This window comes from Natator depressus, chromosome 3 (assembly GCF_965152275.1).
Source record: "Natator depressus isolate rNatDep1 chromosome 3, rNatDep2.hap1, whole genome shotgun sequence".
Lineage (NCBI taxonomy): Eukaryota > Metazoa > Chordata > Testudines > Cheloniidae > Natator > Natator depressus.
In genome coordinates, this window is record NC_134236.1 from 48,232,220 (window position 1) to 48,253,941 (window position 21,722).

The 21,722-nt window shown below is 41.0% G+C and overlaps 1 protein-coding gene across 6 annotated transcripts in view; it reads right to left on the bottom strand.

Moving 5' to 3' along the window:
• The window catches only part of HMGCLL1 (3-hydroxy-3-methylglutaryl-CoA lyase like 1), a 109,970-nt gene that overhangs the window by 15,543 nt on the left and 72,705 nt on the right, over positions 1–21,722 (bottom strand). The window contains exon 8 of one of the 6 annotated variants that reach the window (XM_074947844.1): positions 4,254–4,765. The exons of the other annotated variants lie outside the window; for them this stretch is intronic. Within the exon in view, the coding sequence (XP_074803945.1) occupies positions 4,685–4,765 (81 nt within the window). The 3' untranslated portion in view covers positions 4,254–4,684. Of the gene's footprint in view, positions 1–4,253; positions 4,766–21,722 lie in introns of those variants that run through there. 6 annotated transcript variants of the gene reach the window in all.

The window sequence follows — 21,722 nt, forward strand, 5'->3', positions numbered from 1 at the left end:
GCCAGTAATTGAACTCTCTCATGCTCGTTCAGTGCTCTATCCATTTTCCACTTGGGAAATGCATAGCCTATCAGGTACGGCAAGCGTTTGGCGTGTACAAAAATAAAAGGAAATGCAGGGCCACTGTCAGCATTTTCACCACATTAGAATTTAACACACTGACACCAAGATAGGTTTTGCCCTTGTTGGAGTTCCAACATAATGTGGGGCTCCTCCGGCTTTGGGGGACAAGGGCATATCTTGCGGAAGGCAGAACTGGGAGCAGCTGCTATTATGTGGCACGTTTCCATCTATCAATGGAGTATTTCCAAGCACAAACCTTTCCAGTAATTAATCTTGCTATAACCTGTTATAGCTCCCTTCCATTGTTTCAGAGTAGTCATTGGGGAGAGCCAGTTTGTAGGGCTCACAAATGAGCTAGGGTATCAGGATGGCCCAGGTTACAGCACAAAGGGAATCACTCTGCGTGCTGACATTATACATTTAGAAGGATCTTGATTATTCATCTGATCCCTGGGTTTCCCAAGGTTTCTAGAATGCCCCCTCTGTGAACTTCTTCCCTAAGAAGAGACCATGCCATGACTGAGCCGAATGGAATGGTCTAGCTAATTTTGTTTCATGTATTTTGTTTCAATAGAAGAGTAATTAGGCAACAGATACTATTTTAGCATTTCAACAATTTAAAACATATTTTTTAAAAGTGCAAAGCAATAAAATGGGACTCTTTGCATCTCTTTTCCATGGCAAAAGTTGTCATTTTCTGGTTTTTCCTTCTGCTTCTTTTTCTCTCTGCTGTGATACTAATGCTTAGGTTTGACCAAGAAAATAATGCTTTGAAATGTAAAGCCCAATACACCACTGGCCACATGGTGTCACTGTTACATTAAAATCTACAACGCTCCTGCTTCAGTCACTTTTGAGAAATTAATACATTCAGCAACAAATTGTTTTTGCTCCCGAAAGAAACTTAATATTCAACCAAGCCATGAGAAAGAGAACTGCAAAACATTGGTCAATATGGCACGTTCTTTTTAACCTCTTGCACGCATCTTTTCACATAGCCTCTGACCCATTATTATAGACAAATCTGGCAGTGACACTTATAGTTACGGTTGCCTCGCGCTTTAAATCGTAAGACCTTATTTTCAGTTGCTTTTTACTTTTCAAACAAACACTAGACCTGAAATTTTTCACACTAGGTCTCTGCCTCAGGCTGAAGTGTTTTGGTAAGGTTCACTAAAAATAGGTTCAGCCATTTCCGAGAATGAGTTGCTGAAAAAATATGAGGTTTTGTTATTATAAAGTATTTCTTAAAGGTCCATGATTTGGAGAAGGAACTTGAAACTTGGGGAACCCCTGAGATCAGAGAGATGCCTTTTATTTTCTCAATGAAAAGCCACAGAGATTGGGCCAAGTTATAAGCCTTTGAAAATTACCATTTGATGATTACAGTCTGGCAGCTCTCTATAGATGCCATCTGCACTGAGCATACCCAGCCCAGGACGGTAAGGACTTGGCTAGTATTTCCTTGCAATTGCTGTAGAGCAAATGGTTGTGAAACCCACTGGTAAAGTGTGTGTCTCATCCCCCTTAAATGGCTGGTACACCAGGATCCGATGAAGTGAGCTGTAGCTCACGAAAGCTTATGCTCAAATAAATTTGTTAGTCTCTAAGGTGCCACAAGTCCTCCTTTTTTTTTTTTTTGCAAATACAGACTAACACGGCTGCTACTCTGAAACCTGCCTACTATTACTATCAGTTACTTCTTCGCACCAGTGGTAGAGGTCTGTGCTGTGGATCTGAAGGTTCCAACTCTGCTGATGTCCCATGGGTAGGGATGGAGATCAGTATGATTCTATACGATGGAGTTCTGTTTTTTTTCAGTTTGCTTTTTTTAAAATCTTGAAAAGGACATACAGAATGCCACACTACACGAGCGTTCAACTGGCAAAGTCAAGCACTCAAAAATGAGGAAATGCCAATATTAAGGTTGCAAGTGCAGATGTAACATGTCCCCCTTTGTGAGTATGCACTGTGATACAGTCTTTAATTACAATGTGGCAGATTATTTTGTCCAGAAGACCCTGCCATAGTCACCTGCTAACTTCCTACAGTGATTATGGCTGTTCCCCTGCCAGGCAATGAGAACACTAGGAAGCCAACAGGAGGAGCAGGAGATGCCCTAGCTTAGGCACAGCGGGTAGAGTGTAAAAGATATACAAAGAACCCCAAGGTGTTCCCCTTCCCTAAAGAGCAACTAAGGGCAGCCATGGGACCCATTCCCCTCCCACTCTCATGTCAACCAAAGAAAACAAGCCCTTAAGATAAGTTTGAGGGCCGGGATTGGACCAAGGATCATCATTTAAACTCAGGTGAGGATCCGTTTCCTGAGGGTAGCCTTGGTAGAGGATAACTTTGCTGAGTCAGCAGGAGGAGGAGGAACAACTGGGGTTGGTGGTGATCAAATTGCTGGTGGAAACAGAATCAGCTGACTGAAGGGTCTTGCAGAGAGACTGAGTAGAGGGGCATGGGTGTCATTCAGATATAATAGAACAAGGGTGTTGGTCACACAGGATGGATTAAGGGATGTGTGCAGAGAATGGATTGAGTGGGGAGTAGGGCCACAGGGATGAGTTGAGTGGTGAGTAGGTTGCAGAGGATGGACTGAGTTGTGAGGCTAGGAAGTTTATAGTGAACTGTAGTGGATGTGGCAGGCTCAGGGGCTGGCAGGGGGGGTGGGGGGTGAGAACTGGAATGAGTGATGGGGTAGAGTATGACCTGTTAAAGAAGCTGGGGTATGGGATGAACTGTAGGCCTGATTATTGGTAAATTACAGTTTGGGGGCAAATATTTGATTAGGAGCATATGAAGGGCCATAGGTAGAGAAGCAACTGTATGGGAACCTTGGGGATCAGCTACAGAGAAGTGATTAATTAGGGGCCGAGATCTTGGGCCAGAGGATGTATTGGGGAATGTTGGTGGGCAGAGGGTGGACTGACTGGGCTTGTGGGCAGAGGAGGTCTGGGGGCAGATAATTTATTCTATGACAAAAATACAGAGAATTTTTGTGGAGATCGGGGTGACATCAGAGAATTAATAAGGGGCAGTGAATTGATTGGGCTGTGGAAGAGAAGAGGAGAGAATGGATGGAGAATTGAAAGAGTGGATTATGGACAGAGACATAACTGGAGAGGCTTTGGTGGGGAGTAGGTGATCAATATCTCTCTATAAGAATGATTTTCTTTGATATACCAGCTGCCTACAGATTATATTCACACACATAAACAAAATACTTTTTCACACAATGCACAGTCAACCTGTGGAACTCATTGCCAGGAGATGCTGTGAAAGCCAAAAGTATAACTGGGTTCAAAAAGAATTAGACAAATTCATAGAGGATAGTCCATCAATGGCTATTAGCGAAGATGGTCAGGGATGCAACCCCATGCTCTGGGTGTCCCTAGCCTCTGATTGCCAGAAGCTGGGAGTGGATGACAAGGGATGAATTACTCGACAATTGCCCTGTTCTGTTCATTCCCTCTAAAGCATCTGGCACAGGCCACTGTTGGAAAGCAAGATATGGGTGATATAGGTGGTCCATTGGTCTGACCCAATATAGCCATTTTTATGTTCTTATATTACATGGTGCCAAAAGATAACATACATTGCATTCCTCACAATCATACCATAACCCCAAACTTTAACGCTAAACTCATCATCAGACATATGCATTTGGCATCCATGCATCACGGAACTATGTGATGTGTTAGTTTCCCAGGAGGAGGTTTGAGGCCGAAGCTAAGGTTTTGTGTTGCAGTGTGTCTGTGACGAATGTGGTGTGGGGGGGTTAAGGTGTATTAAAGAAAGGACGTCTTAATTGGACATTTCCTTGCTTTTAAGGGTTTATGTGGATGGATGTTTCCTTAAGCATCCCTAATGATTTTTTAATTGATGGGAATTTCCTTGTTTTTTAAATGGTATATACTGGTTAATTATGACATATAGACAATTCCTTGACAATACTGTTATTTACACTTGCATATAGGATATTAATTTCAAGATGCAAACAATTCCAAATGAATATTTTTAGTTTGTAATTGTGTATTAAAGAGAAAAAGCTTTTTCCTATGAATTGCCTCAGTGAGGTGAAAAAAAATCTGTCTAGTAGAATAGACTCTGAAAGTTTAAATATGTAGCAAGGATTGTGTAAAAAAAGGACTGAAAAACACAGCAGTACTCTTTAATCCATATTACTATTATTACAATATTGTACCATCATGGGATCCAAAAGAATGAGGTGAGACTACATTGCAGCCAGAGACCTCACACAGCAGCACCTGCCACCCTTAGAGCTTGTGCCAGCACCACCGACACACACCACAAAAACATTTCCTGATTTTCAGTTTCTCTCAAACTTCACCACCTGCCATACAGCCAGTGGGGCGAGGAAGACACCCCACCCCACCACAGACACATTTGGCTCTGACTGCAGTGTGCTGGCCTCCCACAGTAGAACCAGTAGTTCCATATGGGTAGGCATGGCCCTGAGAACCCACACAACACAGGTATGTCTTGGGTGGGCCTGCAAATCTTCTGGGTGTGGCCTGAGGGCCAGGGATTGCTCAGCAGGTGTCCATTGGTTGAGGGTCCGGGAGGTTTGACTTCAGGAACAATACTGGATTCCTCAGTAGCCTGATGACTCAAGCTGGCTCCAGTCCCTCTTCTTCCATGTTATTTCCCCATTGCAGATCTGATGCCAAGTCCCCTGTTGGATTGATAGGGAGCTAGTCAGTCCTCCAGCAGTTCAGCTCCACTCAACGAATGAAGTGAGCTGTAGCTCACGAAAGCTCATGCTCAAATAAATTGGTTAGTCTCTAAGGTGCCACAAGTACTCCTGTTCTTTTCATGACCAATAGTCTCTCTAATATGGTGCAATGACCGTCCCAGGCAGCAATGAGATTTGGAAGTCTTCCGGCTTTCTCTTGGGTGAACAGACACTCACCTGGAGCAAACTGTGTCTCCCCCAGACCTATACACTGTACTGTGATTTCTGGCACTTCCACTTCTCCTGGATGTGCTAACGGATCAGCTCCGTTCAGTCCTACAGCTGGTGAAGGTACCCAAGTTCTGTCTTATCCTCCCCAGGTGGTAGTCCCTATCAGTTGGTCTGTTGGGGTTCCTAAGCTCTCTCCCTGACATGAAGGGAGAGGAGGTACCCCAGTGGTCTGATGTCACAAAAGCAGGTGACCATCTCAGTCCTGCTGCTGGTTTTCTAACGTCATAGGTAACCGAAGGAATGAGGCATGACCACATTGTCTAAAAAATCCAGCTAACTTTAACACAGTCAGAACTCTCCCCTAGGGCTGGTGACAGGTGGCACAACCCACCAAAAGAACATTTTGTTTTGATTCTCCAATCCCCTAGCCTCCCTCTCAAACTACACACACCTGCAGCTCAGCCAGCGGGGGATGTGAAGCCCATTATGGTATATTTTAAAAATGCTAATTATGGTTTCAATTGATGTTCATTTTCTTTTCTAATTTTAGTTGCAAATGTGTATTAAAGAGGATATTCCATCAATTTCACCATTTTTAAGATCGTGTATATTACAAAAATAAGTAAAGATGTAACTATAGTGGTCACCTCTAAAACCCTGGGTTTTAATTACTTTCTCAGCATCATACATGATGTCTGTGGCAAAAGTAAGGATAGAATTCACTTCACTGTTTGTGATGCCCAAGTTGAGATGCCACAAAGGTTTCCAGAAAGCGGGTGCTCAGCATTTTCTAAAAATCAGGCCTCTTTAATGTGTGTCAAATTGAGTTCCCAAAAGCTGAAGCATACAAAATTACGGGTTAATTTTCAAAATCTCATCTATCATATTTTCACTCGCCACATTCTCTTCTGTACTTGCTTCTTTGTGGTGAAACACAGGCAGCTTCCTGAAAATAGCTCTGTCATGGCTAGAGACAGCAATGTTGATGATCTTTCTCGCCAGAGAAAGTCATGAGGAAGGGGAGCTAGATCCCTTTCCATGTGGACAGCTGCCTGAGAAACCAGCAGCCAGCTGTAATGTGAGAAGGTGTCTGATGACCAAGCCTGCTGCAGCAACAGATTGATAGCTGCTGAGCCACATCTATCTTCAGAATGGCCCCTCTTGGTGGATATTATTGTGTAATCTAATGTTTTAATGTCTAGAACCACCCTTTCTCTCTTGCCAAGGAGTCAAGAATATGCTGGGCCACCCTCCAAGGACTTTTCTTCCGATGGCAAAACCTCCCATGCTTCCCAGAAGCTCCTCAAGTAGCAACATCCCTTCTTCCTACCTCAGGCTAGGCTCAGAGAATTAAGTTTTCTTCTGTTTTCTGTTGGGCTACATGGTAGTCCCCCTGAAGCCACCCTTCTGCCCTCAGTTCTTGCAGCACAGCTAATCTTACTATTGAAAGACCATTTAAAAAAATGTCACCAACACTTTACAGAAATATTACAGGAAATAAACAATACTAGACTGGTGACTCAACCATAGGGCTAGATAATGTCTTGGACTGAGGAAGTCATTTAATTTTCTGTCACTATATTGTCTGTGTATCAATGAGGCAACTGTAAATTACATGGTTATTAACTCAGTCACATAGTTTTGTAGAGATGACAAGCCACAAGAACTAAATTCAAGCATTATCTCTGCTCTCTAATTCAAATTATGTCTGTTTTTATTATAACAGAAGGATCTAGTTCTTGTACCCTCCCCCCAGGTCATCTCTTTTGCCCCTGCACTTCTCTAGAGTCCTGTAGTTCTTATTCCTATGAATATCTGCTTCTGAAGCAGATAGATTTAAAGCACCACCAACCTGAATTAGCTCAATCACAGAATCTGTTAGTTCATCAGTGCTATCTTAAAACGCATTAATTATCAGAATCTGGGTTGATCCTCCACTACTTACTCAGCTAAAGTTACTATGCATTAGGATAGGTTTCAGAGTAGCAGCTGTGTTAGTCTGTATTCGCAAAAAGAAAAGGACTTGTGGCACCTTAGAGACTAACAAATTTATTTGAGCATAAGCTTTCGTGAGCTACAGCTCACTTCATCGGATGCATTCAGTGGAAAATACAGTGGGGAGATTTATATACATAGAGAACATGAAATAATGGGTGTTACCATACACACTGTAACGAGAGTGATCACTTAAGGTGAGCTATTACCAGCAGGAGAGCGGGGGTGGGAGGAAACCTTTTGTAGTGATAATCAAGGTGCGCCATTTCCAGCAGTTGACAAGAACGTCTGAGGAACAGTGGGGGTTGGGGGGAATAAACATGGCGAAATAGTTTTACTTTGTGTAATGACCCATCCACTCCCAGTCTTTATTCAAGCCTATGTTAATTTTATCCAGTTTGCAAATTAATTCCAATTCAGCAGTCTCTCGTTGGAGTCTGTTTTTGAAGTTTTTTTGTTGAAGAATTGCAACTTTTAGGTCTGTAATCGAGTGACCAAAGAGATGGAAGTGTTCTCCGACTGGTTTTTGAATGTTATAATTCTTGACATCTGATTTGTGTCCATTTATTCTTTTACGTAGAGACTGTCCAGTTTGACCAATGTACATGGCAGAGGGGCATTGCTGGCTCACCGGCAACCACACACCACACAACAGAACCACTAACCCAGGAACCTATCCTTGCAACAAAGCCCGTTGCCAACTGTGTCCACACATCTATTCAGGGGACACCATCATAGGGCCTAATCACATCAGCCACACTAAAGGCTCATTCACCTGCACATCTACCAATGTTATATATGCCATCGTATGCCAGCAATGCCCCTCTGCCATGTACATTGGTCAAACTGGACAGTCTCTACGTAAAAGAATAAACGGACACAAATCAGACGTCAAGAACAAGTACTCCTTTTCTTTATGCATTAGGAGTTTTTCCTGAGTAAGAACTGCAGATTGGGCCTGATGAACATGACAATATGAACTGATTGTTTAGACAGTCCCCAAATTGAGAATTGATGCTGGACAGATATCATTCCTCTTGCTCTCATTAGCAGATCAACCTTAATGAAATACCAGGATGCACCAGCCAGCAGAAACATATTAAATCACTCTCCTTAATAGTCAGATTCCCTTCTGTTCAGGAGACAGTTTGCTGACCTAGCAAAACTCTGGAATTTTCAGTTGGTTGCTGTTGGTTTCAGTCAGCAACTAGGTTTTGGGAAAAAGAACAGGACTACTAGTTCCTGGGGCTACTTGTTCTGCAACCAAAACCAAAAGAGGCTCCTTTAAGTATTCCAAAGGAGCCTACTGATAGTTCCACTAGGAAACGTGTTATAACCATATAACTCACTATTTAGAATTTGGGAACCACTTTAAACTCAATGTAATCCATAAATTCATTACTTTTATTTATTTTCCTGCTTTTTTCAGATGAATACAAATATCCTGCCAGACTCTGCAAGAGTCTGAACTCCAGTTTAATACTTTTCCATTTTGCATGGTATCATCCACTTATTTCTAATTAGAAGATATATTGTATGCTTTTTTATTCACCATATACTGTATATGCTCACACTTTTCTTCATAAGTGATTTATTACTCCTTTCCTCATTTATGAAGATAAATGTCATGCCAGAAACCAATCATATATTCTATCTGTATCCATATAAAATATATATCCCCATTATTCATCATAATTATATATTTACATGCAAGAATTATTTTCAGTCTTAGCTAAACAAACTATGTAATGAATTACAGATGTTGACTAAAAGGTATCATCTTAGAAGGTTTTTTGTACAATTGTTATTTTTAGGCCCTTGTTTAATTACATTTTCGTAATCCTTTGTATGAAACTATGCATTAGAGTAGTCTGTTTTATCACTCAGGATGTAAGAAGAAATTCAACTATTGCTCCCTGATATTTATTGATAAAACATATTCACTATAAAGAGGAGTAAATTGCCAAAGAATATGCTCAAACAAAAAGAACTCTTGGTGTTTATTACATCACGTTGATTATACAGGTGCATATTTATCTTCTGCCATATTTGGGAAACAAGGACTGCATTCTCCATTCAGATGCCATTAACTTATTTACAACTAGATCTGGAGACTTAATACTTATCAGTACAAAATATAAAGCCAAATGTCCTTTCTTCAGAAGCACCAAAGATTAACAGATTAGAATGTTTTCCACATGTCCATTTTACTGTCAAGAGAATATTAAAGAAATTTCCCAGCTTCCGCAGCTCAGCCAGATGTCAATGGATCCCACAGTGAAGCAAAATTGGCAGAATAGCCTTCTTGTGACCCCAGCATTGTTTTATCAAGGATCAGTTTAAAAGAATAAATGGCCATTTCTTGCTGGGATCTGAAATGTTTTCCCCACACAATTACATAAAAGTGCTGACTTTGTTGAACTACTGATACGCAGTAGTATTTCTTACGACTCCTCTCACACTGTGCTGTAATTGCTGTTTGTGTTGGCACAAGAAAAGTACCAGGTCTTGTTTCCACGGTACTTTTCTGGACTCGGGTTTCAGTAACATCAGCGTAGGATATTGTACTGGGCATATGTTTTGTTGTGTAAATATTAACTTCTAATTTACCCTGTCAATCTCCTCAGTATGGCCTCTAATTACCAAAGGTTGAGGGACTTCAGATGGACAATTTCTAATATATTTTCAATAGTTACATTGATTGATTTTTCTCCACTGATACTTGGTGTTCTGAAAATCATGGCAAAAACCCAAACGCATTTATGATAGAACACTTAATTTTATAGAGGAACTGTAGACTAGGTTTCTATTTTGTTAACCAAAAACCATGGCAGTATTGTAACAGACACTATATTACGTTCAATTACTGGAGAACATACAATCAAATATTTCTGTTTTTACCTATCCATGTATGAACACTGGATTCTATTCTGCAATGTACAGTATCTTTTGAAATGAAATCAATAGATTATTCTATCAGTATACAAATGCTATACATAGTACTCTACATATTTACTAATGTAGGCCCTGATCCTGCAGACACTTATGCACGTGCTTAAGTCTACTACAAGTAACGTCTACATTTTCTATAACTGAAAGGGATTATTTTTTCTCATATTATTTTTGTTTTATTGCACATTTGACAGAATTTTGTGATAAATTAGATGCACTATTTCCTATTTACAGTCAGTTTCTCACCTTTGTGTGACTTTTTCACATAAAAACAAGGGAGAGAAAAGCATTTTTTTAAATGAGGCCGGGGGAGGGAGAGAAATCAAACCCAGATCTCCCACATCCAGCTGAGTGCTATAACTACTGTGTTAAAAGTGATAAACTGGGCCCCATTACCACCATTTGGTGTGGAGTGAGTGTGATCTTAAGAACCTCTTTATGCCAACTGGCAAGGGGCACACGCAACACACTGCTGTCAGAATATTTAGCCAAACAATTTATTGTATGATATCTCATAAAAACTGGTGACGTACTGGGTCATTAATATTATTGTGTGATGTATATATGGTCAGTGTAAAGAATTATGTATGTACACTGGAAATGTGTTCATAAAATATGTTCAAAACAAGCAATCTGAGCAGAGTGGATAAATCAGTTTGTCATAGACAAAGAATATTGTTACACCTGTTTGCATGTGTCTCCAATGTAAATTGAACAAGGTGAGGCCAGGGAAAACGGAAGTTCATTTACAACGAAGGTTAAAGTGATTAAGCCAACTGAAAAAGCAAATCAACTAGAGGGGGAGGAGGACAGCATGGCGTCTACGCATTAGTCAGGGAGAGGAATTTTGTCTGGGTTTAATTTTCAAAGAATATGTTGCGGAAATTTGCTGGACTATAAAAAGAAAGAGAGAAGCCCTTAATTATCTATCACTTAGGGAACAAAAGGGACAGCACCCTCTGATTCTGTGAAGATTGGATTCTCTGGCCTAGAGGTGCTAGTAACTGGATGTAAGAGAGAAACCTGCTTAGGCAAAGCTTGTAACTGCTAAAATTGAGTTTTAGTCATTGGAAAGCATGTTTTGTTGTCTGTTGTTTCTAACCACATCTGTCCCCTTTTCTCGTACTTAGTATCATTCAAATTTCTGTTCTTCATTAATAAACTAATTCTTCATTTTACTATAAACCATCTCAGTGCTGTTATTCTGAAGTATAGAGTGAGTCTTCAGCTAACCTAACAGGGTGGTGTGTGTTGTATCTCTTGTGGCAGTGAACTTAATTTCAGTGAGTGTCCAGTGAGAGGGACTAGACACTCCAGTGAGTGTCCAGTGAGAGGGACTAGACACTCCAGTGAGACATCTTTGGGAAACGCAGGAAATGAAGTTCACTAATTGTTACCTGCAATGGAAGGTTAAGACTCGCAGATTCTTGAGGAGTTTGTTGTTGAGGTGGACAGACTGGTGTGGTAGGAAGCTGACACACAGTTTTAGCCTTAGCAAAGCTCTCCCTTGTTGAGGCAGAGGGGTAACACAGCGGCTTATGGTTCTGGGTGTCCCGGGGAGAATGATGTGGAGAGGCAGGAGCCAAACTCATTTTCAGATCTTAGGCATCTAAGCAGACTGACTCCAGGAGAAGGATTCCTAGTTATGGATGGCTAGTAGAGATAAGCACCTTCCTGAAGCAGCCTGGATTTAGGCATCTATCTCCACAAAAGGGGCAGGGCTTAGGACACACCCCTCACCTCAGCATCACCCACTAGCTAGCTTAGGCAGCTCCTAACCTAGCATGAAGGATAAAGCTGCCTGATTTGAATGCTGAGGGGTAAGTGTTGGACGTGGAGGGGTGGGAGGGAGTAGATTGGACTAAGGAGCCTGGGAGAGGGCGCACTCAACTGGGAATGGAGGCTGGTGGGGTAACACCAACCAAACATTTCACAGATGGTCACTAACTCTGATTCTCATTTTCTGGGTGTCCAGCTTGATATCCTGGGGGTTGATTGCAGAAGTGGTGCTTAGCACTCACAGCTGCAACTGAAGTCAATAGAAGCTGTGCTTTGAATATAAAAACCAGTTCCTAGGTGTGTCTCAAATTGCGTACCCAGTATTAGTGGATACTTTTGACTTCAATTTCTCTGTGGCTCAATTCTCCATTGCTAAAATGGAGATTATAATAACCCCTCATCTCAAAGGGGTCTGGTGAAAATAAATTCATATATATTTGTGTAGCACTCAGATATTATAATGAAAAGCCCATGAGGAAATTAATGATTCTGACTTCAGAGAAGGGTTTGAATAGTAAATAAGGAATAGGGCCACACATTGAGGAGAAAATAAAATATTGAATTGCTGCTTGTTAAGTGAGCAACATCCATCCTTGGCACTGGATGAGGATGGGGTCCTGTGGAAAAAACAGTATGTGATCATATAATTAAGGCTGTGAGTTTGTCAGAGAGGTCACAGAAGTCACAGATTCTATGACTTTTTGTGACCTCCGTGATTTCTGCAGCAGCTGGTGCGCCTGGCCTGGGGGCCACCTGAGCAGCTCAGGCAGCTCCTGGGCCAGCCGCACCAGCCGCTACTGGGGCCACGACCCCCATCCCCAGGAGCAGCAGGAGTTTGGGTGTGGGAGGGGGAAGAGGGTTGGGGCAGGGGATGGGGTGAGGGCTCTGTGGGGGCTCCCCGGAAGCAGCAACATCTCCCTCTATTGGCTCTTAGGCGGAAGTGTGGCCAGGCAGCTCTGCGTGTTGCCTCTGCCTGCAGGTACTGCCTCACCAGCTCCCATTAGCCGTGGCTCCCGGCCAATAGGAGCTGCAGAGCCTGCACTGTTGGTGGAGGCAGCAGAGCTGCCTGGCCACGCCTCTCCCTAGGAGCTGAAGGAGGGGGATGTTGTCACTTCTGAGGAGGTGTGGAGCCACGCAGGGAGCTTGCCAACCCTGCCAATCCCCCGCTCCCCAGCGTAAGTGGGGTTCCTGGGCCACGCACCGCCACCCCTACCCCAGCACCAGTGGGGGTCATGGGCCACATGCCGCCACCTGCCCACCCCCCTTGCACCCATGGGTGTCCCAATCCATACTCTCTATACCAGTTTGGGTCCCGGGTTGCCCCCCCTGAGCACCCAGGGCACTCCCGGGCCATCCCCGCCCCCAAGATTTAGTCAGGGGTATATAGTTCATGTCATGGACAGGTCACAGGCCATGAATTTTTGTTTACTGCCCGTAACCTGTTCATGACTTTTACTAAAAATACCTGTGATGCAAACATCATCACTTTGTAGAAAAACAAAAGCGAAAAGGGCGACTGCAACAACTACATGGGTATCTCGCTACTAAGTGTAGCAGGAAAAGCTTTCGCAAAAGTCATATTAGTGTGCCTACAGCAGCTGGCAAATCATGTCTATCCTGAACCACAGTGTGGATTCAGGGCTGGAAGATCAACTATAGACATTAAATTTTCTCTGCGTCAACTCCAAGTGCACAGAGCAAAACCAACCATTGTACATTGCCTTTCTGGACCTGACCAAAGCATTCAACACAGTCAGCAGAGCAGGTCTATTTGCAATACTAGAAAATACAGGATGCCCACCAACCCTACTAACTCTTAAATGTTCATTCCACAACAACATGAGAGCAACTGTCCAGTTTTATGGGTCCAAATTGGACAGCTTTGAGATGAACAGCGGAGTGAAGCAAGAATGTGTTCTTGCCCCTACACTCTTTGGAATCTTCTTCTTGATACTCTTGAACTGTGAGTTTAAGGACATGAAAGATGGAGTGTATCTCCACACAAGATCAGATGGGAAACTCTTCAATCTGTCCTGACTTAAGTGAAAGGCCAAAGTGAAAAAGGTGCTAATCAGGGAACTTCTATTAACTGATGATGCTGCCCTCATAGCCCACAATGAATATCTACAACAATAACTCATGGACTGCCTTTCAAGTGGTGTCCAGCATTTTCTCTCACCACCAGCATCAAGAAAATGGTTGTATTAGGACAGGGGGTTCCACAAGATCCTTCAATTACCTTAAATGCAAACCAGCTAGAAGTAGACCAAAAGTTCAGCTATTTAGGTTCTACGGTGACCATCAACCTATCACTCGATGAAGAACTAAATTTTTGTGTTGGAAAGGCTGCTACCATCTTTAGCAGATTAACTAAAAGAGCATGGAACAACTCAAAGCTTACCCTCAACACCAAAATGCTAGCGTACCAAGCTTGTGTCCTCAGCACTCTCATGTACGGTGGGGAAACATGGACAACTTATGCTCATCAGGAGAAAAGGTTTCAAACAATTTCCACCTACATTGTTTACGCTGCATACTCAACACCAAATGGCAAGATGAAGTCACCAACACAGAAGCTCTTCAAAGTGCAAACTTACCAAGTGTGAGAGCCCTGCTCAAGCAAAGATGGCTGCGCTCGCTAGGCCATCTGAGTAGATTGGAGGATGGACGTATACCCAAGGACATGCTATACGGGGAGCTATCAGAGGGAACAACAACAACATGATGTCCCAAACTTCACTATAGAGACACAAGCAAGTGAGATATGAAGGAATTTGGAATTGATCCTGACCAATGGGAAATCTTGGCAAGTGATCGTAACAAGTGGCACCATCATCTGCATCAGGATATCAAAGTCCATGACAAAAGTTGGCTCCTACAGCTTGAAGAGTAAAGAGCCCGTAGGAAGCAAGCAGTCCTCAACAAAGATACATACATTTGCAATAAATGCCAAAGATCATGCAAATCTCGGATTGGACTATTCAGTCACATGAGACATTGCAAACCATCTATATCATAGGCTAAAAATCACACCATCTTTTGCAGAAGAAAGGATGCCAACAAACCCATTACTAAATCTAAAACGAAATAATTAAAGACTGAATCATAATGCACATGCACAAGGGGGTTGAATTAAGGATGCATGGACAACCTTAATTCCAGCATTTCCTAACTTTTGAATATTTGACTTTGCAACCTGAATAATATTATTTTAACTGTGTGTGTTTGTGTGTGTGTGTAAAAATATATACACAATATGTAGAAACAATACATTTTTGTTCACTTGATTCAGGAAGTGAGTGAAACCCAAGATAAAACAAATACATGTATGTTGGTAGTACACAGAATATCCCCAACCAGAATATCTTGGTCAATCTAACCAAGATGCCCTTGATTAAAAGTTGTAAAATAAATAGTCCAATTACATGTCCCCAAATCTACCATCAGCCATGTTGTTAATCTCAGTTGAGAAGCCAGTCAAGTACCCTTTCACCTCTGCAAGACCAGTTAAATCTCAATGGCACAGTGGCATGCAGAGAAGCTGACCCTACCATGCCCTATCCTTTAAATATTCTGTACATATTGGACTTCAGTTTTTTAATTTTGGCACCTTCTGCAAGTACTAAACAGTTAATTTTTAAATATTTTTGAAGTGATTAAGTTATCATTCTGAAAACTTTTCAAATCAACTTGATTCTATAAGCACCCGAACAACTTTTTTAAAAGGCTTCCTACATTTTCAGCATTTGGAAGTAATTAATTTCTAGTCCAAAAAATGAATATCTGTCCCGAAGAGAAAGAGCTGGATTACTGCCCAGCGCACTTCAGAACTGGATTATACTGACTCTTAGTCATTTAAATAGTCAAGTTTAACAAGATACAGTTGAAATGATAAAAGGAGGTCTCTAAAAAGGCCATTGCTGTGGGCACTTGGGATTACAACTTCCAAACAGTGACCAGGAAGACAATGCTGGAAGACAGAAAATTCACACAAGTGCCATGCAAAATAGAGTGGAGGGAATGAATGTATGGGAAAGACAGCTGCTTAGTATGATTTCCTACCTCCCTGTGGAGTTGCCGGCATCCTCTCCACTCCACTTACATGTTGATGGAGGCAATATAAGGCAAAAGGGGATTGGAGGTGGCCAGCAGAAAGGAAGAGGCACAGAATGTGGTATTCTATGGAGCATGTTGCTCTCAAAAAGGCAAAAAACCTGCTGGCAAAACATACATAAATTGCTCTAAGGCCCATATGAATCCTAACAGAGAACCCACAAAGTGTTAGATGGAAATGGTGCAATCATTGGCCTCACCAGCAACTTCGCAACACATGTAGCTAATGCTAGAGTGAGGAAAAAGGGATAAGGAGCCAGGAATCTTGAATGAACTGACCAAGGTTGACAGGTTTGTACTCTGATAATCCTATGAGTCCGTGGTTTCTGTTCCTTTCACTAGCTACCTGTCCAGATCTGTACCTCAGAAAAGGATGTAGCAGAAGAGAATCTGACTGGGAGGTAAATATCATTTGACATACATGGTCTCATTCTTTATGTTTTTCTCATGGGATGAGGTGGAAGGAAGAAAGCATGTTAATGGAAGTAGTACAAGATTGCTTAATTACGTATTAGCTGAAAAGCTAACTAGATCAGAATGACCTGAGTGTCCTGGATCTAATAACTGGAAACACCAGAAAGTTATAAATGAAGTTGGAGCAGAAGCCCACCTATGATGTGTGAACATATTATCAGGTTTTAAATGCTGATAAGTGGCTGCTGACCAAACAACAGCACGAAAATACTGGAATTCAGAAAGGCAGACCTTGCAAAATGTGTGACATGCTACTTGATGGCACTTAATGCAAGGGAAATTCACAGTAGGGAAAGAGTAGATATTTAATATGGAACAAGGGTGGGTACAATAAAAATTTAATTCCAGGAGAAAACAATTTAACTAGATATGGAGGAAACGAAGAGAGAAAAGAGCCAAATTCATCCTTTGTGTAAATCCGTTGACTTCAGTGAAATTACAGCAGGGAGGTATTTGACCTCTAGCCTTTAAATCCCCTAAACACTGCAGATTTGACCTCCCAGTTGCCACTGTAATTCCCCTGGGTGCATTCTGTGTGTGTGTGTGTGTGTGTGCGCACGCGCGCGTGTGTTTCTCGTATATTAGAATGAGAAATTCTAGAATGAGAAAAACTGTTGAGACAAACTGTTGAGGTTTGAACTTAAGCCAAAGAGAGTTGCAGTTCTGCCTCCAGCTCAAAGTAAAGTCTAGTGAGGGGAATTTGAAGATCAGGATAATCCATAATGGCTGCAGAATCCCTTTGTCTGAATAGTACACTGAAACAGATCTAGTCAGCAGGTCTGTTGGCTCAGTAACTGCCAGGGCTCCGAACTTCTGAGATACAATCATCAAACTGTGGGTGGCGTTGGAAGTAAAAGGGCTTGTTATTACTTTTTAAGTGCTAACAAGGTGCTGGGCACTGAACCAGAAGCATGTTATTTAAATTGCATATTCTTTGGTGGGGGGGGAAGAGGGGGGTTGCATCTTGCTATGTGTATGTATAATAGGGCTTCAGTCTCAGTTCAGATCTCTGGAGGCTACTTTAATATAAATAAATAACCCTGCCCTGAAGAGCTCACAGTTTAACCTCTCTGAATCTACATAATTAGTTTTAGGGATACGTTTTTTGCTTATAGCAATAAGCAATGGATGTGTGTATGAGAAGGTTATTGGTGTGCTCTGAAGCACAGGGGCCAAAGGCTGAGTGCCTTTGACCACTTGAGAAGAGCACCAATTGCCTACTAATACATACCTGCAGTGGCTTATTGCTATAATCACAGATTTTATTTAAAAACAATAACAAACAAACAAACAGGTGAAAGGCTCTTTCTCTACAGAGTTTTGTGGCAACATATTCTTCCATTTTAAAAAGTAGTTCCTACAAAAAAGAACAAGACACAAATTGCAGGGGAAAGGTTGCAAACATCTCTACTATTGTGAATATGAACACCTGTGTTTTCCATATTTCCCAGACTTTTCCATAATTAAGTCTGCTTTGCTCATTGCTTTAGTGTGGGTTTTTTCACTTATAAAAGTAGCTGCCTGGTTAGGTATTACTAGGTCTCCTGATACTAGTGGTTTTCTGGTTTCCTGCACTCCACCCCCTCGTTTTGGTTTTCTTCACTGGAACCTTACGATCTGGAGCCTTTTCTTCATTTCACAGTTCACCTGCCATTTCTCGTCTGCTTTGTCTGTTTTTCTCTCAATTTCCACTTTCACTGGTTGTACGGTAGTCTTTACTCTTCTTTGCTTAGTTAACTGCTGGTGTTAAGCAATCTCAAGGATGCTTTTCCTGTCTCATGTTACTTATTTCTTTCAGCTCAAGTCTCTAAACCAAATAAACTCCTAGCTTATTATATAATTGCCGCAAGGAAAAGAAGTTGTTTCCTTCATGTTCTCTGAGAAATGCTGCTATCTTGCTAATTACCTCTTCAGTCTGCTAACAGAAAATGTAAAGGCATAGTCTGCGTTCATAAACTATATCCTTTTTAAGCTGATTCTTAAAGGCAATTTCAAATTTAGGCTGGGCCTTATAAGGCACCTATGCTAGATCATTTCCTGGAGAAGAAAGCTAAAAAGCAGAAAGGTGGGGGTGAGATACAAGTTTTAAATGACAAGAATGTTGGACTGAATGGTCTTTTAGTGATCCTAAAATGGCATATGTTCCTATTCTTATGTTTTTGCTCCAAAATTGGTTTTATTTGGCATACTGTAGAATATTAGCCATCTATGTACTTAAGTGTCCAACTCTCTCATTTCTCATTATGATTATTCACAGTTTAATAGCTGAAAAATTGGAAAACTTGTCCTCCATACCAGCATCAATGGTACTGTAAGTCATTTGTTTAAGTAATAAAACCTGGGATCCACAGACAGAGCCCTCCACTACCCTGCTGGTATGTTCTTTTCAGCTTGAAAAAATTCCATTTTACAACTCCCATTTGTTTCCTGCCATTTAGCCAACTTTCCACTTATTACATGTTTCCACGCCTTAACATTGACTTCCAGTAAAGAACACTGTAAACTGTTTTCTGAAAAATCAAAGCATACGATGGCCACTACATATCCTTTGTCTGCTTTGGCAGTAACCATCTCAAAGAATTCCAGTGAAATAGTGAAGCATGACCATCCCTTCCTGAATCCCATATTGGCTATTCTTAATCAAGCTGTGCTTTTCCTTTTTAAATAGCAGTTTACTGAACAAAGTGGAATTGTAATACTGGCAATTACAACCTGTCCATCTTCTATACTTATTTTCCCAAAGCAGGTATACTATTGTATTTTTTCAAGCACCCTAAAATATGCTAGATACTTTACAAGACAAGCCACCCTCCCCCCAAAATTGTACAACTTACATTCAACACAACACTGGTGAAGGTCAGAAACAAACAAGAATGTGGACGGGAAAGGAGGGCAAGAGTGACAATAATTAGGTCACTTGGCATGTCTACACAACTTAATAGTTCTGTTGCTTTTTATTGCCCTTCCTCCTCTCATTCTTTCCTCTTTTCATCATAAAATTACATTTATTCAAAAAACCACACCTCCTAAGTTTCAGAAAAGTTTGTCCCTATAGTTTCCACATTATGCATTGAAAATAGCCTTTGAATCAGTACTGCACTAATAATAATAATTAGCACCTCTACAGAGCTCTCCATCCATAGATTTAATGGCATTTTACAAGGAAGATGAGTATCAACTCTATTTTACACAGGGCGTAACGGAGAAGTAATTTGCCAACAGCCACACAGAAAGTCAATGGCAGAGCCAGAAATAGAAGCCATTTCTTATGACTGCTTGAGCCTCATGCATTGGGTATAATGCCTCCCTGCTGGCGTAAGAACCTATGTGTAACATAATGCCAATAGTTTCACTAAACCTACTCTAATTATTTTTGCTTTTTAACATTTAATAATTTTAAAAGATGCCTATACAAGGCTCCAGGCTGCCTAATCCCTGCATTAAGTTTATCATTCAAACAGGAATTTAGGCAGCTACCTACCTATAAAACCGTCTTTCCCCCCTACAGCAGTGTGAGAAACGTTGCCCTCTGTCCTCTCGAGGACTCACTCATTGCCTGTTTTGGGGATAAGGAACATTTTTCCTTCTGAGGAAGATTGACAAAGTTTTTCGGCTTCCTTCCAACATCCTGGAGGCCCAGTTTAAGGTTAATAAGGAGTAAAGACAGTTTATAAAACCTGTAAATTTAAGTGAGTTTGTAATGTCATTGCAACTTGTGCCTAGTGTCCAGTGCAGATGAGAGGCTCGGGGGGGGCAACTCCTGGAGGTGAACATGAGAGCTGGTAGACGACTGTTGGGCAATATCAGCCTGAAGGAAGAAGGAGAGAATTTAAGTCTTTGCAGAATTTATCCTTCATGTCTACCCTCACCCTCACCCTCACCCCAGCCCCCACCACTTTCAAACTCAGAGGGAGAGGGAGAAGATTAGAGGTGGACTGATTCCCGGGGCTAAAGAGAGCCAAACCTGAATACTGGTTATTTGGCATGGAGGTCATTTAACACCATACTGGACCACAAACCTCTGGTATTTTGGGGGGTTAGCTCTCCATTAAAGATAAATATTAATGAAGCCAGAGCCTTCCACTTTTGAACCCATCCCAGTGTCAGTGTTTCATTTTCTTTTATGTTCTGACCAAACCGCTGTTGTGGGATGTCATGATCACACAGAGTGATGCAATCCCTCAAGTAAATTGGGACAGTCCCACGGATGACACTGGTAACTGGGACCAAAACTTTTAATTTTACTCTGTATTTTGTATATGTAGTGTCTTACAATGCTTTCCTATTAAAGTTGTGTGATAAGTTTGCAACAAACTCACCTGGTTTGAAAGATTTCACTTTGCGTCATGAACCCTTTCAAGGAAACATAGGCAAAGTTTACAGAGACCATGTAAAGTTTTGCACTGAAATAATACAAAATTAGTGGTTTCATGATTTTAACACAAAACCAGGAAAAACCTGCTGGCTTTAATGTGGATTGTGTATCTGAAACTGAAACTCAGAGGGGAAAAAAAATCCAGGAGACGTGAAACTCATGAAAACTAAAACTAAAGAAAGTGTTCACATGAACCTAGGACAACTGCGAGTTTCTTAAAGGTCTACTTTTTAAAAAATATATAGCATTGATTTTTTTAAATAGATTTAAGAGAATAAATTTATGAACTCACATACACAATTCATTAAAAACACAAACCATCAATTGACAAACACAAAAATACAAGAAAAGGTAAAGAGAAAATGTATTGTGAGACCCACATATATACATACAGAGAGAGAGAGAAACTTGGAAGGATTCGATTTTTATTGGTAAATGTCATTAGAGGTCAATTTCACCACACACATACACAAACAGAGAAAAAAATATTTCCATTGATGATAATCAAAAATGTACAGATAGGCAAAGAAAGAAGAATGCTTCTTGAAAACTTAGTTTGATTTAAAATATTTAATTATTTATATTTTGACATATGATGTTGAATCTTGACATCTACTGCCATTAAATAGTTATTTTGTTAGCCCCCCATTATCTAGCCTCCCCAAATTTCCCACAACTGCAAACATTTAAATAGATAAAAATAATGTTTAAATGCTTAAAACCCGTAATTTTGCATAATTGTGAATATTTTTTTTTAAAAATCAATAGATAATAAATGCTTAAAATAAGCATTGATATTGTCCAACAATTATAAAAAAGTAACAATTGAATTCGGCCAATCCTACATATATATGCTTTAGCCCATCCACCTCCACTCCTCCCCACTAACTGTAATCATGCATTCAGATCTACTAGCATGGTTCGTGCAGCTTTTTACACAACTACATGCAGGGATCCAAGCCTGCAGATTCCAGTGCAGAATACCAGCCTTGCATAAGTGGATTTTCTAGTCTATTTTTCATTGTAAAAATTATCTTC